Raw genomic sequence first — 15,146 nt, 5'->3', positions numbered from 1 at the left:
CCCTTCTCTCTAAAAATAAATAAATAAATAAAATCTTTAAAAAAAAAACCCTATACATAGGATTCATCAGTGCATGAATGGATATACAGTGTGGTCTGTGTATAAAGTGGAATATTGTTGAGCTTTAAAAAGAAAAGAAATCCTGACGTGAACAGCATGGGTGAACCTTGAGGATGCTGTGTTAAGTGAACCAAGCCTGTAACAAGAACACAAATGCCGTATGATTCCATTTACCTGCAGTAAGTACCTAGAGGAGTGAATTTCAGAGAGACAGAAAACGGAATGATGGTTTCTAGGGGCTGGGAAAATCAGGAGCTGTTGTTGAATGAGTATAGAGTTTCAGTTGGGCAAGAAGAAAAAGTTCAGGCGATTGGTTGCACAGCAATGCGCATGTATTTACCACTACCAATTGTACTCTTTAAAACGGTTAAGCTGGTGTGTTTTACAGTGTGTATATTTTACCACAGTTAAAATCAGTACACAGCAGGAACACAATTTTTTAAATGGAGAAGAGAAAACCCTTGTCTTTCATGACTGCTGCTGCCAGGATGATTTGAGAGCAAGCTGCTTTATTACCCCAAACAAAATGGAGATGGAATAATAATATCAAAGTACTAAATTTAAAAAGCCAGACTGGACCCTCCTGGGGTCCCTTTCACCCTGCCGCTTCCGGCTCAGCTCGCCTGAGTGAGCACACACGCAAACACAGAAGTCACGTGGCTGTATCATTCCTCGTCGGAAATGGAATTTCCCTTTGGAGTGGGCCTTTGGCATGAACAGTGGAACCGCAGCACGGGTGGCCTTAGGAGAGGGGAGTGACGTGACAGTTCTAGACGTTTCAGTATTCTCCAGGAAAGCCGTGTGTCCTGATGCTGGGGAAGTTTTTGATGCAGTAGAATAACGAGCGCAGCAGCCATCTCTGGCCCCTGCCTCGCCCCAGGCCTGTCCTTGGGAGGGGAGCCAGGCTTGGAGTGAGGCTCAGGCTTACTGTGAAAGTGTCTCCAACATAAGACTCGCTAAACAAACAGCAACAAAACAGTCGTGAAGGCCACGCAAATCTCTGCAGGTCCTGCTTCTGCCTCAGTCCCTTATTGTGTGTGAGGATCAAGTAAAAAGCAGGAAGGACAAAGCGCTTTGCCGGATGGAGGTGACTGCATGTTATATGATAAATATCTGTCTTGATTAACTAGTGCCCATTTGTGAAACTAAGGATCAAGTTGCGAACAGAATTTTTCAATCTGCTGCTGACTTCTGAGATAAAAAATGCTACCTGCTAGCCTAACTCAATATTTGAAAGCTAAAGTTCACCTTAAAGTTTAGAAAAGAAATAATATTTGCCTTAAGGAATAATCTGAAATACCCAGGGGGAATGATAAAGAAAAGAAAGACGTGCACACATACACAATTCTGAAATTTGCCTCCAGTGGGGCCCGGTTTGCACGCAGTTCCCAGGATATGCCACAAGGGGGAGCGCAGAGCAACCAGAAACTGATGGTGCGTCACCTCTTGATGTGTAAACAACTTCATTTGGCAGGAAAATGCCAAGGAATTTGGAGGACAGGAGACAGCTGTGGCGGTAATTAAGCCATCTAAGCCTGGGTGATGTTAATAAAGAATTTTAGTCTTAAGTTAGGAGGAAGAAAAAAAGGAAATTTATGCTCAATTACATACTGCTAAAACAGAATGTCTGCAAATGCTTGCTGACAGGGTTTTCCAGGCAGTTTGTGTTTTACTTACAAGAACCTCTGAAGTAGGTTCTGTTATAGCCAACAAGGGAAATGGCTGGACTTGGGGAGGTTACCTGTCTTGTTGAAGGTCTTGTGGTTAGTGTGTTAAGAACTATGTTCTGAAGCCTGGTCTTTGGTTATTTAATCTTATTATTTTAATGAACCATAAATATGTATTATTAATAAACATAACAACATTTAGTTATTTAATGCTGTTTCATCTTCAGTTCAACCTGATTATTCTCCTCTTTAGGCATGCTTTATGACACGTACTATATTGGCAAAAACAGGTGAGGCTCACGTATAAAATAAGTGCGTATGTACTGGGGGTGCTTTTCTAACAGACGAGGGAACAGCTCAAAATGTGTGAAAATATAAGGAGGTCCAAGATGGCGGCAGAGCAGGGAGAAGCTGCACTGACCTCCTCCCAGGACCAATCTGGAGTGACAGTGGAATCACAGAAAAATCATCCTGAATGACCAACTGAGCACCCGCTAGAGAGACATCTTTAACCAAAGACAGACAGAAGCGAACCACACCACCACATCAGGACTGTAATTAGATCAGAATCACACACACACACACACACACACACATGCTTGAAAATATATAAAGATGGACTGGCAGTTGGATGGTGATGGAGAGGAAAGAGGGTCAAAGGGTGTCACTGGGGTCCAGACAAGAGAGGCTGGGGGCCTGCAGTGAGGTGTCAGCAAAGAGGATGGCAAGGAATTGGAGAAGTCTGGGGGACTGGGGCAAAGGGATTCCTTTTGAGCAGGGGTCCTCAAGCCCCAGGCCATGGCCTGTCAGGAACCAGGCCTTAGTGTGCCAAGCCCTGCACTGGGATAGAGAGTGAGTGAGATTACACTGATCTATGTATGTGACAAAATGGTGCAGAACTAAACACACCTTGTACCGATAACCATTCCCTGGTTTTGATTGTGCCACAGAAATAACCATTGGAACACACTAGGTGGAGGGTGTATGTGAGCGACATTTCTGTATGATTTCTGCAACTTCTGAATCTGTAATTGTTTCAAAACACAAAGTTATTAAAAAGGGGATAAGAAACGGCCCCTGATTTTAGAGCCATCACCTAGTAGTGCAGGGAGTTTCAAAGACAAAGTAGCAACGATGACAACTGTTATGCCATGGGAAGGGTGCTGGTCAGGGTGTCCCATCTGCCTCTGTGGCAGCTGGGGTAACTGTAACACGGGGTCGAGAAGGGGGGCGGCGCCGGGTGGTTGGATGGATGGACGCCTCCTGAGCAAATGCCGTTCTTCTCGGGGCTCAGAACATGAGAGCAATGTCCCCCCTTTTAAACTTTCCTAGGTTCTCTCATCTCAGTCTTGCAGTGACACGATAGAAGTGTTGTCCTCAGTTTGTAGAAGAGGGACTACATCAGCGCACTCAGCGCCTCTCCATGCTCACACAGCGGCGGCTTAGAAACCGCAGGGCAGGTTTTCCTGGCCCCAAAACGACCCTGCCGGACTTAGGTGGTTAGTTACTATGGTCCTGTTCAGTGTCCACCTGATTCTTCCCTGTCGTTTTCCTCACTGGGTCTGACTGAGTGAGGATATCTGAAGGCTGGGGGGAGGGCTGGGAGAGGGGAGGAGCCATGATGGAAAGGCCACTCACCACTTAGAGAGAGGCCCTAATTAGCATGAGTACCATCCCCCTAAAAGCAGTAACAGCAGCCCCTATGTGCAGTCCCACTTATGAAATACTCGGAAAAGCAGATTCAAATCCTGATCCAAAATACTTATAATCTTCTGATTTTCAGGAAGAAGGAGCAGTGTGCTTGCCCCAGGGTGCGCTGGGCTGGGGAGGGGCGCTGGGCTGGGGAGGGGCGCTGCGCATCCCTACCTCGGGGGCGATGTAGTCAGGGGTCCCACAGAAAGTGTTTGTCTTGGCATCTCCTAACATGTTCTCCTTGCACATGCCGAAGTCTGCGATCTTGATATGTCCGTCTTTGTCTAACAGGATATTATCTAGCTTCAGGTCCCTGAAAAACAAAAGCAAAAGAAAATGTCACTTTAATAATTCCAGTTTTGCTAACATAGAATTGCCATCTGAGGGGTGGTCTCATCACTCTAAATCGGGCGGCCCTCGCCTGGCTGCACCCCAGGGAACCAGGGAGCTGTCCCGGAGTGCACTGCCAGCCTCCTCCGTGAGCACCGTGAGCACCGCAGCCTGGTAGTAACCATCCCCACGGGGGACAGTATGGGGGCTGGGTTAAGCAGAACTGCCGGACATCACTTCACCTTGTCGATGACTCCGGGTCATGACTGTGAGCCTCTGCCCCAAGAGAGCATGTGATCCCCCCACCCCCCGCGTCCCCTCTGTTGTCTTGCACCCTCCCATTGTGTCAGGCTCTCAACTGTCCCTTCTCTCTGCGTTGCTGTCCTGGCCTCCAGCTGGAGGGCCAGCCTCCCGTCTAGCTCGCTTCCTTTTTATGTGTACTTTCCCCCTCACTCTGCAGTGAGTCGGAAACCAGACAACCAAGCTCTTGAAGATTTGTGTGTTAAATAAATGTCAGTGACCATGTTTTGAGAAAAGGAGGAGATTGAGGTCCAATAGCTTTCATCTGAGGAGCGAAACGATGGCGTACCATGGAGAGGTTTTGGACAGACACCCACTCACAAAAGAGGCCACACGTGGTGTTCTGTGCACACCTACAGGGTGTGGGCTCACAGGCTTCCATCGGCGTGTTTGGGTGTTCTCGGGAGAGCTCCCCACATGCCCCTCCCCCGCCAAAGGAGAACATTCAACCAACATTTGTAGGTGGCCCAAAGGAAACACAGGCAAAGACAAGACGTGTGAGGGACATAACTGAGAAAGCACAGAGTGTCGGCAGGGAATCAGAAACATGGAGGTGAGAGGATGAATAAGAGCAAGGGCTGGAATCCAGACCAGAATACTATCAGAACCTTATTGCTTTGGGGATTGGACTTTCTCACTTGTTTATGTTTAAATCACTATCTGTGTTATCACTGTGGGCAGGAAGCCTGGGTGAGACACAAAGGCACTCCGGCCTTTCCATGGCCCTGAAGTGCAAGGTCATGTGACTTGGACCAGGGGCCGTGGTGTCGAAGGAAAACTGTACCTGTAGACAATGCCTTTGGAATGAAGGAACTGCAGACCAAGAATGATTTCGGCGGCATAAAACCTGAGGGAAGGAAGGAAAGGCAAGGTTCACCATGAGGGCATCGACAGAGCAAAATCAAACCCCCGCTCTGCCCAGTGAGTGCTCTGCGCAGGCCAGTGCTAAACGTATACACTCCCCTTTGTTCGTGCACAATCCCTCTGTGCACATGTGCAGTTTTCTTTCAGCCTAGCAGAAAGATGAGGATGAGGGTGAAGCAGAGCTGGTGTCCGGAGTTCGTCCTGCCTGCAGCGAGTGCTCATTTTTATATTTTAAACTACAGAGCTCAACCTGTCACTTTTCCCTAGTAAAACACATGCAAACATTAAATGTAATGGCATAGTAAAATAATATAGTATAATATATATATATATAGTATAATAATTTAGTAGTAAATAATTTTCCCTTTTATTTTAAGCTCTGCTTTGCAGCCCCTAGACCTGTGCTCAGGGCCGTTCCAAATAAAATGACTTGTTCATGCGCAGCCCTAAGGGGGGTGGGAGAAGGATGTGAGAAGATGGGAGGTGCTATCGGGCTCTCCATCTTCCCGACAGATGGAAAGGAAGAGAATGTGCACTGGCACTGGGGGGATTAAAGCTGGGGATGAGGGAGAACTCCCTCAAGTGAGGTTTGCATGTGCCCTGGGAGGCCTGGAGAGGCTCTGAGAGGCCCTGAGGACACGCCTGTGTCTGGTGGCCTGCATGCCTTGCACAACTGAAAAGGGGGTTGGAGGGAGTGAAACCTTTCTAGTGGAAAAATGCCCGGCGGTTTCTTGGCTGTGGCTACCCCATAGGATTATCTCTGGGCAGTTTGCTGGTGGTTCCTGGAGGCCACGAGATTGGGGGCGTGTGGCCCACTGGATCTCACAGACCGGCCCCTGCAGAAGGGTTTCTGCAGAGGCTGGGGAGCAAGCCGTCTTTTCCGCCCAGCTCTAACTCAACCACTCCAAGCGGTCACTGGGGGCCCGTGAAAGGCTATTGAAGAAATAAAGCCGTGTGCACCCAGCATGTTTACATGGGCCTCCTGGCACCATTTTTTTGGTTTGTTGCTGACCATCATAGTGGTTTTCCCACTCAGGAAAGAGGGGCCTCGAGGGCCGGGGGGTGGGCTGAGAGTGGCTGCAGGTCCTCAGTGGCAGTCGTGCCTGAGAACACAGCCCGCTCGACTGCACCTGTGTTTAGAGTGGCCCAAGAAGGTGAAGTTTTATTCTCAGACTAAGCGCCCCTCCCGGTTTCCTGATTCTCATGCTCCGGAGCCATATGCTCTATGGCTTCAGACTGACCTTCCCACGAAAGGCCACGGCTGAAGCCTCATCCGGTGACCACCTGTAAGATCTGTGCCCCCCTTAACTGGTCTCTTTTGAAAGGGTAAAGTTTTCTTCCATGCTCAGGTTGTTGAGAAGCCTGAGGCATGGGGCATCTCTTTGAGAAACTAAAGAGTTGATTTCAAAACACAGAGAAATAAAACGAAACTGATAAGAATGTGAGACTCACAAACTGGGAACACAGTGGCCCTGTGTGATCATTCTCAGGGTTCCCTGGCCCTGGGAGTGAGGCGTGCTGGGTGGGGAAACAAAAACAGCACAGGGAACGCGTGCTCTGTGGGCACTGTGGGGACAGGGTAACTGCTGAGGGTGGCGGAAACCCCCAAACCCTTCAAAGGGCTCTTACGTGGCTCTGGAAAGGTCAAACTTGTGGCAGCTTTGGATGTGGTACATTAAGTCTCCTCCGTTGAGATATTCCATCACAAAAAAGAGGTTTTCCTGGGGAAAACAAAAAACAGTCCCAACCTTTAGTTTCCTTAAAAAAAAAAAAAAAGAACACGAACATTACTTTTTAAATGGATTTAGATAATTTCACAGGAACCAGTTCTGTCTTGAGATCACTTACGAAAAAACTGTTAAAGTCATTTCGCTGATCTGAAGTATTTCTGACCCCCCAGAAGCCTGGGAGCCTGTGGAATGCTTGTTAGGATGACCGGGGGCCAGGATGCAGCAGATGGGGCACTATGCAAGGGAGGGTCCAACTGGACTTGCCCGCCCGACTGGGATGGTGTTGGGCACTTTGTGGGTGCTGGTTGTATACCCCTGAAATTGACAGTGTGTAGAATGGTAGAATAAACACATACAGAGGCTTGACTCTAGGGGCAGGGTGAAAGCATCCGTTCACTCAACACTCAGTAAGTAGTTCTGAACATTTGTTACAGGCACGGCCCTGTGGGAGAAATGAGTGTGGAGATGCTCATTGCCGCCTCACCCTCCAAAGATAAGGAGACACAGTCCTGCATTCAGGGAGCTTGCAGTCTAGTATAGCCTTATTTTTCTCCAGGGCAGGCTCTGCTTATGGCAAGCCGCAGCTGAAAAGCATGATGCCCCTGGCAGAGGGTGCCATGCATGCTGTCAGAGCTGGGGCCCTGGACTGGCCGCCGTGGAAGGCGAGGCTGAGGCCTGCAGGGTGTGGTCGGAGTTTCGGAGGTGGCTGTGATTCCAGCAAGTCTGAGCTCCTTCTGCAATGTGTGACACTCTGTCCTCTATAAGAATACTCATGGCACTTTGAGGGCCCTGATTCTTTAGGGTCCACACGAACCACAGAATTAGTAATCCATAAGGTGTGGCATGTCTGTGCATAAATTTGCACCTGAAAACCTCACCTGGGTGGTTTTTAACAGAATTAACCTTTAAGTCTTAATGTGAAACTGGCTGTGGCTTTGGNTGGACTGGCAGCCATGGAAGGCGAGGCTGAGGCCTGCAGGGTGTGGTCGGAGTTTCGGAGGTGGCTGTGATTCCAGCAAGTCTGAGCTCCTTTTGCAATGTGTGACACTCTGTCCTCTATAAGAATACTCATGGCACTTTGAGGGCCCTGATTCTTTAGGGTCCACACGAACCACAGAATTAGTAATCCATAAGGTGTGGCATGTCTGTGCATAAATTTGCACCTGAAAACCTCACCTGGGTGGTTTTTAACAGAATTAACCTTTAAGTCTTAATGTGAAACTGGCTGTGGCTTTGGGGCACATTAGCTGCTGGCAGACACGGCATTCTGGTCTGACAGTGACAAACACTGCCTGTTACACGTTCCACAAAACTAAGGAAACCCAGTACTGTGAGGATTAGCTCAGTAATTCAGGTAAAGGCAAGCGTCATTCTGCTTTGTCCAAGGTTGACCTTTGATGGGAGGTCACTGGAGCCCACTCTTCCTCTTGTGGATAGGCTGAAATTCTCTGCAGACCGAAGTCAAACATTGATATCTTAAACATACTTTGAGAGTGGTCATTTGCTTCATCTGCACACACCTGCTTTCTCATTAGTATATCTTCCTCCAAGCTCTTGCTGTCATAAATACCACATGAATGGCTTCTAACCTTTAGCCTTTTACCCCAAACCTTGATGGCCTGGGTACACACAGTGCTGGGGTCTCCTAAGTACTCAAGAGAATGAAAAGTATAAAAGCTCAGAGTGAGACCATTTAAAACAGTGCACCTCTGGAAGATTCCCTGTACCTGTTAGGATGTTTATAAACAGTGCACCTCTGGAAGATTCCCTGTACCTGTTTATAAATTCCTATAATGCCTGAGATTTCAGGATTTACAAATTGTCAGCTTGGACTTGGAGAAAGTGGGGAAGGCAACTCAACGCCAAAAGGCCAGCCCTCATTCGTACGCATTCCTGCACAGAGGTCATATCAGTTCCCTTGTCCAGAGTGGACTGTGACCCATGGTGGGAGTTAGGGGACTGAATTTGGGCAGTGAAAGAGCCTAAGAAACCACAGGCTCGGTCAGCGTTTACCGCTGTGGGCTTTCCAAGAAGGCCACGCTGATGTAGTGATTATTGATGAAATAGTAATGGAGACTGTAGCCCGTTGCATGCCACACTCAATCTTACTAAAAGATATTATGGCTCTACAATAAATCTTTAAAAACAATCTGTTCTAGTTCTTATCTTTATATTACACTGGGGGCACTGAAAAGAGCCCATTGGTTGCCTTTGGTTGTTTATGACGACATTTTGCTTCAGTTTAAGCTTTGGTTTGGGTGAATACCAGCTAACATAGGGGCTTTTTAAAGGGGGTAAGGGCAGTCCCTTCCTGGAAGTCCAGCTTGGGTGAGCAGGGTGGGGAGACTTGTCACTCCCCTAGAGGGTGCTGTTTTGAGGACCTTTGCCTTCTGCTAGGGGTTCTGATGGCTATTTGGAAGTCTCAAGGGCCCTTTCATCCAGGAGCTGTTGGGTCCACTCCAGGCCCAATGAGATGGCCCTGTGACGAAATGAGCAGAAATGAATGTATGTACAAACCACACAGTCCTGGGGGTTGGGTTTTGAGAATTGCAGTTTGAAGAGTAGGTAAACCTTTTCAAAGTTCAGTCCCAAATCCCAGTCATAAAAAGTAAATATGACCACAGTAGCCTCAAACATTCATAAATGGCTGGGAAGGGAGTGCTCAGAGTTGACGGTGACCTGCCACTGACCTGGAACCCTGCAGGACCACCCCCAGAAACCAAAGTCTGCCCACTGGGGAAACTCCGAGTTGGGTGGAGTAGGACCCAGCCCAGAAGAACTCCACGCAGGGTAGTTGTGAAGGCCATGGTCTTTGCCTCTACTCGGACCCAGATTCAGAGCTTCTCTCTAAGTGACCTTGGAGAAGTTACTTAGCCTCTCCTGAGCCTCAGATTCCTCACTGGTGAAATGGAGGCATTAATATTGCCACCTCCTGGGTTGTTGTTGCTGAGTATTACAGGGGATGGGGTGGGTGCAGTGCTGGCTCAGGGTTGGCACTCAGCATGCATATGATCTCTGGTAGCTGTTGTAAACTATAGGAAACAATTTAAAAGCCAGTAAAAATAAAACAAAATAAAAACATACAGCCACTCCTTCAAAAAGAAAGGAACTGCACAGTCCAGGGACTTGGACCTCCTCATCTGTTCTTTCTGTTCTGGTCTGGCTCAGAGAGAAAAAGCAAGCAGCCTAGCCTGGGGGCGCATGGCCTCCTGAACTCGAGACTGTCTCGCTGGTACAGCCAGCTCTTCTTTAGGCCTAGTGATCCTTTAACTGATGCAAATGATCCTTTTGGTTGAGCGAGAATTAACACGGTGTGGTGTTGGGGGAAGGGATGCCCTAGATGTAGAATTTGTCAACCGAGCTGGCACTGCATTTGTGTTGTGGAGATTCTCATCTGTCGTGTCACTAACTAGCAGGTGGCCAGGTAAGGCACACCACCCCTGGGCCTCCGTCTCAACCTCGGCAAAAATGCAAGGTATCAGCAAGGTCCCCGGCGACATTCTTCTTTACTAACCTAAAGACTCTGATTTTCAACATTTGTTTTTTATATTTTTCCCCTTTTTCTTGGGGGAAGAAATGAAATTAAACTATGACTATTGAGCACATTCTAAGATTATGTAGTACTTCCCAAATGATAAAATAAATACTGGTAGGAAGATGTTATGCTTACAAAATTCTTAAGAGAAATCTAGACAAATGTAGACAATACAAATATGTATTTTCTAGAAACAATACATATCTGAAGTAAAATTAAAGACATAGTAATGAGTCTTCCCTGTGAACTTTCCTCACAGGAGGTAAGCATGGCCCACGGCAACACCCAAGGGTCAGAGGGCCTCCTCCCATTTAGCAGTCCCCTGGTTATGCTGATAGAGCTTGGCTATTGGTTGGGGGATGAATTCCTCTGCGTCCCAAGGGTCCCAACTGCTTAACATTTGAGTTAATCCCCCATGAGCCAAGAGCTGGAAAGCAGAACCGTTAGAACGAACTATGACTCATCACTCTTTTGAGTAGACAACAGGAGTGGCAGGAGAATGACCTTTTGATTGGTCTGTATTTTGTTTCTGAATCTTGCATCTTATTCTTTTAGAAAGAACTGCCAGCAGGCCTGCCGAAGAAGCTTATCATCTCTGATTTTGGAAAAGAATTGAAACACAGGAGTACAACTCAACCTTTAGCATCCTGGCTCCAGTCCAAACATTCCGTGAGTTTTTTCACTTTGCCTACCTAGGAGCTCCTTGGAAAAGGGAATTTTGTAATAGGAGGGTTTCCTTACTTAGCCAGTTTCCTGCAGGAGGAAACACGCTAGAGTTGTCACAACCTCTGCTGTCAATGCAAATGGACTGTCTGTAAAGTGAGCGTTCCTGTAGAGCTTCATGTTCATACCATTCATGGTCTCAGAGCAAGTTCTGTGAATGCTCTTCTTCATTCACTGATCTTACTAATGAAACAGTCAAACACCAAGCATATTTCTGTCCTGCTGGTGAAGTAAGTTTTAGTTGGGGTTTGACAGTACAGTTCCATCAGGCCACTGGAAGAAGTGATTCATTCAATAGCGCTGAAGAACCTCTGGCTAATGAGAATGCATTTGGTGTATTACTCAATAACACTTATGTGTCTATCAGCTGTCCAGGCTACAAACACACCTATGGCACGCATGCTGCTTTGTTTGGAGACTATAAAACCAAGAGGAACAGCTTTGCTGTAATTTTCTGACAACTGAAGGCAATAATCAGTACTGATGTTTTGTAGATAAAAGGGTGTAGATAAAAGGGTATCTAAAGCTCTGTAGCAACATTTTTGGGAGCTTTTAAAAATGGTGTGTAACTTGAAAAATAATTAAATTAAAAAAATTGGGAAAAAATGGTGTGTATTACAGTCTTGCAAAATCATTTATATATACATATATGTACATGTATATATATCTGTGTGTGTGTGTGTGTATGTGTGTGTTTACAGAGAGAGAGAGAGAGAGAGAAGTTTCAAGGATTCAAAATGGCCTAGTGTTCTTGCAAAGAATTCTGTGTACAAAGTACTGAATTTTCCAGTTTCCACAAATATCTTCCATTTCTTGGTTGAAAAAAGTGCATCACTGGCTCTTCTATGTTCTTATAAAAATATGAGATCACTTTAAGGAGAGTCTAAATTCCTTTGTATTTATTTTCTTTGGGAAATATTTACATGAAATTTTACTGTAAAAGTGATCTATGCTGGTAAAGTGAAGAAATGAAGGTAATCACTATATATATATATATATATATATATATATATATAGTGATTACTATAAACCTGATTAAGTGATTGCTATATATAAATCACTATATATATATAGATTCACATATATATATGAATAGGATATTTTAATACTTTGCTAATCTAAAAACTGAAAAAATCATTTTCCACATAAGATATATACTAATTTCAGTGGTTTTCAAGGCCAAATAATTCTGGTCTGAATTGAACCAAGACATTGCCTTGGATTCTCTACTTTTATGACTCTCAGTCTATTTACTTACACAGCTGATGCACTAAGTCTGAACTAGTGTCAGAACTAGAGGTGGGGCCCCCTTCATCAAGGTTTGCATCTTTACTTCTACTTATTGTTACCCCCAAAACAAGGTTTTCGTTCAGAATTATACCATGTAAGAGTTGCCTGTTTGACATTCTCAGCACTATGGTCGAGAGGACATGGAGGGGCTTCCTTTCTTGACATAGACATGGAGCTGGGGTCTGGGCTGCCCAAGCTGTGTGCTTGCAAGGGGCACCCGGGTATGGGGGGAGCTTGCATCTGGCCAGCATGCCTGGTGGACATGCTGATGCTGGGCTCAGCCAAAGCCTCACTGGTACACGTGGACACCTGCACCGGTTTGGCCACACCAGGGCTCAGTTCCTTAGGTATATTTGTGTTTAGAAGGCTGGACTAGTTCTGAATCTGCAGTGCTTTATTTCTTTCTTCTATGTTGAGCTATAAATTAAAACACCCTAGAAAACAGGTTTATGACCTTTATCATGAGGACTGTACTATCAAATAAAATGAATAGATAACCATATATGCACTTTTTGTGTCTGATTCTAGTGAGAGAGAGAGATGGCTCTTTATAGACCAGCAAACTCATCCATTAGGGCCTATTTACATTTCTACTATAAACTCTAATTAGTCATGTTCACTGCTTTCAACCCATTCATTAGTACCTATCAGAAGTCATGTGCCCGAGTTCCTAGAGGTTCGCACTTTGCAATAGCAACGCGGGCTCAGTTGGTCTTTACTGGCTTCATTGTCCCAAGGGTCTTCCTGCATTAACAAACAGATTATTTCCCTTCATCACAGAAATACAAACAGGACTCCATTCCGTGAATTTCAAAACTGTTTTCCCTGATATGATTAGGCCTCTAATGAGAGGCAATAGAGCAGTGAGGCCTATGGACTTGGCCACCAAGCTGCCAGAGTTTGAGTCCTGGATCCCCTGCTTAGTAGCCGTTTGACCTTTGATATGTTTGTTGCTTACCCCCCTCAAGGGGCCACCTCATTTTCCTGATCTGTAGAATGGGAATAAAATACTGTCTACTTCATACGGTGGCTGTGAAGATTAAATGCCCTAAAATGTGTAATATGCCTAGAGCATGGAGTAGCACACAGTAAATGCTCTATAAATGTCAGCTGTTGTTATTTTATGACTATAGTTATTACATGTGATATACATGCCATACATGTTGAGAAACATATATTCGTAAGCACAGAGGAGTCTCAGGTATGGATTAAGTTTTAACATAAAGGACATGTTTTAAGGAATATGATTTTGAGGTGAAAATGACCTACTCTACGGAAGATTTTAAAGTTACTGAATTATCACTGCTACAGAGAAAAAAAGATGCAAAAAAAAAAAAAGAAGGAAAGGAAATACTAAAAAATCCAACTTGTGGGTATCTTTGAATGCTGTAATTCAGAAAAACTTTCTTTTTAAAATAATACTATTGTGTATTTTCCAATATCTAAAGGATGTTTTGATATGATTACTTTTATAATGAAGGAAAATAAGGAATTTTACTTAACAATTTTAAGTGACTTTTCTACTACCTTATGTTTATGTGGTACATATGCTCAGTATTTGCCAAGGGAACAGGTTATTCTAGTTCGGATTTAGGCTACTGGAGAGCACATTCCCCAAAGCACAAGGAAGAGCCCAAGCCGTGCACTCTGTCAGTGCAGCAATTTCAAAGAGGCCTGGAATAAGTCTGATCCACTGTCAGACTCAGATGAGCATTGCCATTTGTAGTGCTAGCATGGGGATTTTTTTAAAAGAAAATTATTGTTCAAGTACAGTTTTCTGTCTTTTACTCCCATCCCAGCCCAACCACCCCCTGCCCCCGTGCTCCCCACTTCCCTTCCATTTCCACCCCTCTTAGTCGTTGTCCACGTGTCCTTTATACTAGTTCTTGTAAATCCTTCCCCTTTTCTTCTGAAATTCTCTCCCCTCTGGTCACCGTCCCCCTGTCCTCTATTTCAGTGTCTTTGTTTTTATTTATTTTTTTTTTTGTCCTATTGTTTATCTTCGTGTTAAAGGTGAGATCATATGGTATTCGTCTTTAGCAGGGGGATTTGCATTAAGCATTTGATGTCATGTCAGGTGCTATCTTTTTCAGCTCTCCTAAGTTGGAAGTGGCAGGCTTAATCACAAAGACAGTGCAACCAGGCACAGGGTAGAAGAGTCATCTGGTCATGAAATTTTAAAATCACTTTTAATTAAGTAATGCAACTAGAATAATTCTCAAAAAGAATCAAATAACAGAAAGATCTAAAAAAGGAAGTGTCATTAAAATAAAAATCTATGTTTACAATATGAAAGAAGGATGATTAAATGCGAGATTGAAGTGATAGATTTAACAGGATTGGTTGTATAGTTCTCACAGGGCTGTGTCTGCACACACACATATCATTTAGAGAAGTTAGAAGTCTTAGGGCTGACAAAATATGTCAACATTTGAAACACAAGCTAGTTCTTTAAAAGAACATGTTGTGAATGAAAATTCTAGAATTAGTAAAGGGGAAAATGTAAAGGTGGACTCAACTTATTATTTTTTGGAAGTTGTACAATTTAACTTCTACACTAGTGTCCCCTTAGAATGATTACATTTCTTTTTAATAAGAGAATGAAAAGAAAAAGCTTGGAAAATTATTTAGTGACAATGTCTATTCAGTATAGCTAACGATTGCCAAATGTGTACAGATTATTAAATAAATGAGAACTTTATAGCATAAAATAAATTAGCTAATGATTTTATGAAAATAACAATTTTTTTAGGTGCTAGCTGTGCTAGGCCACTGACAATTAATTTTAAAAACATACAGACAGCTTGGCAAATTTTATGCAAATGAGGTCAGGAATACATACTCCTTTTCCAGGAAAAGTAATGAAGGAAAATAAGGAATTTTACTTAAAAAATTTATGTGACTTAAATTTTGGAATGCTAAGGTGGGAAAGGAGAAAACGAATAATTATAGTCA

General features: G+C 44.6%; 1 protein-coding gene across 6 annotated transcripts in view; it reads right to left on the bottom strand.

The window, feature by feature from the left end:
- Window positions 1-15,146, bottom strand: part of PRKCQ (protein kinase C theta) — a 122,058-nt gene that overhangs the window by 12,902 nt on the left and 94,010 nt on the right. For all 6 annotated transcript variants that reach the window (XM_037065982.1, XM_037065984.1, XM_037065986.1 and 3 more), the window contains 3 exons: window positions 6,543-6,634; window positions 4,834-4,896; window positions 3,594-3,732 (listed from right to left, as the gene is read on the bottom strand). In XM_037065982.1, coding sequence (XP_036921877.1) covers window positions 3,594-3,732; window positions 4,834-4,896; window positions 6,543-6,634 — 294 coding nt within the window. The remainder of the gene's footprint in view (window positions 1-3,593; window positions 3,733-4,833; window positions 4,897-6,542; window positions 6,635-15,146) is intronic.

This window comes from Sturnira hondurensis, unplaced genomic scaffold (genome assembly GCF_014824575.4).
Source record: "Sturnira hondurensis isolate 20B ecotype Veracruz unplaced genomic scaffold, ASM1482457v3 Scaffold0016284, whole genome shotgun sequence".
NCBI classification, from domain to species: domain Eukaryota; kingdom Metazoa; phylum Chordata; class Mammalia; order Chiroptera; family Phyllostomidae; genus Sturnira; species Sturnira hondurensis.
Note: the sequence above shows the minus strand (reverse complement) of the source record. Positions and strands in the feature narration are given on the sequence as shown.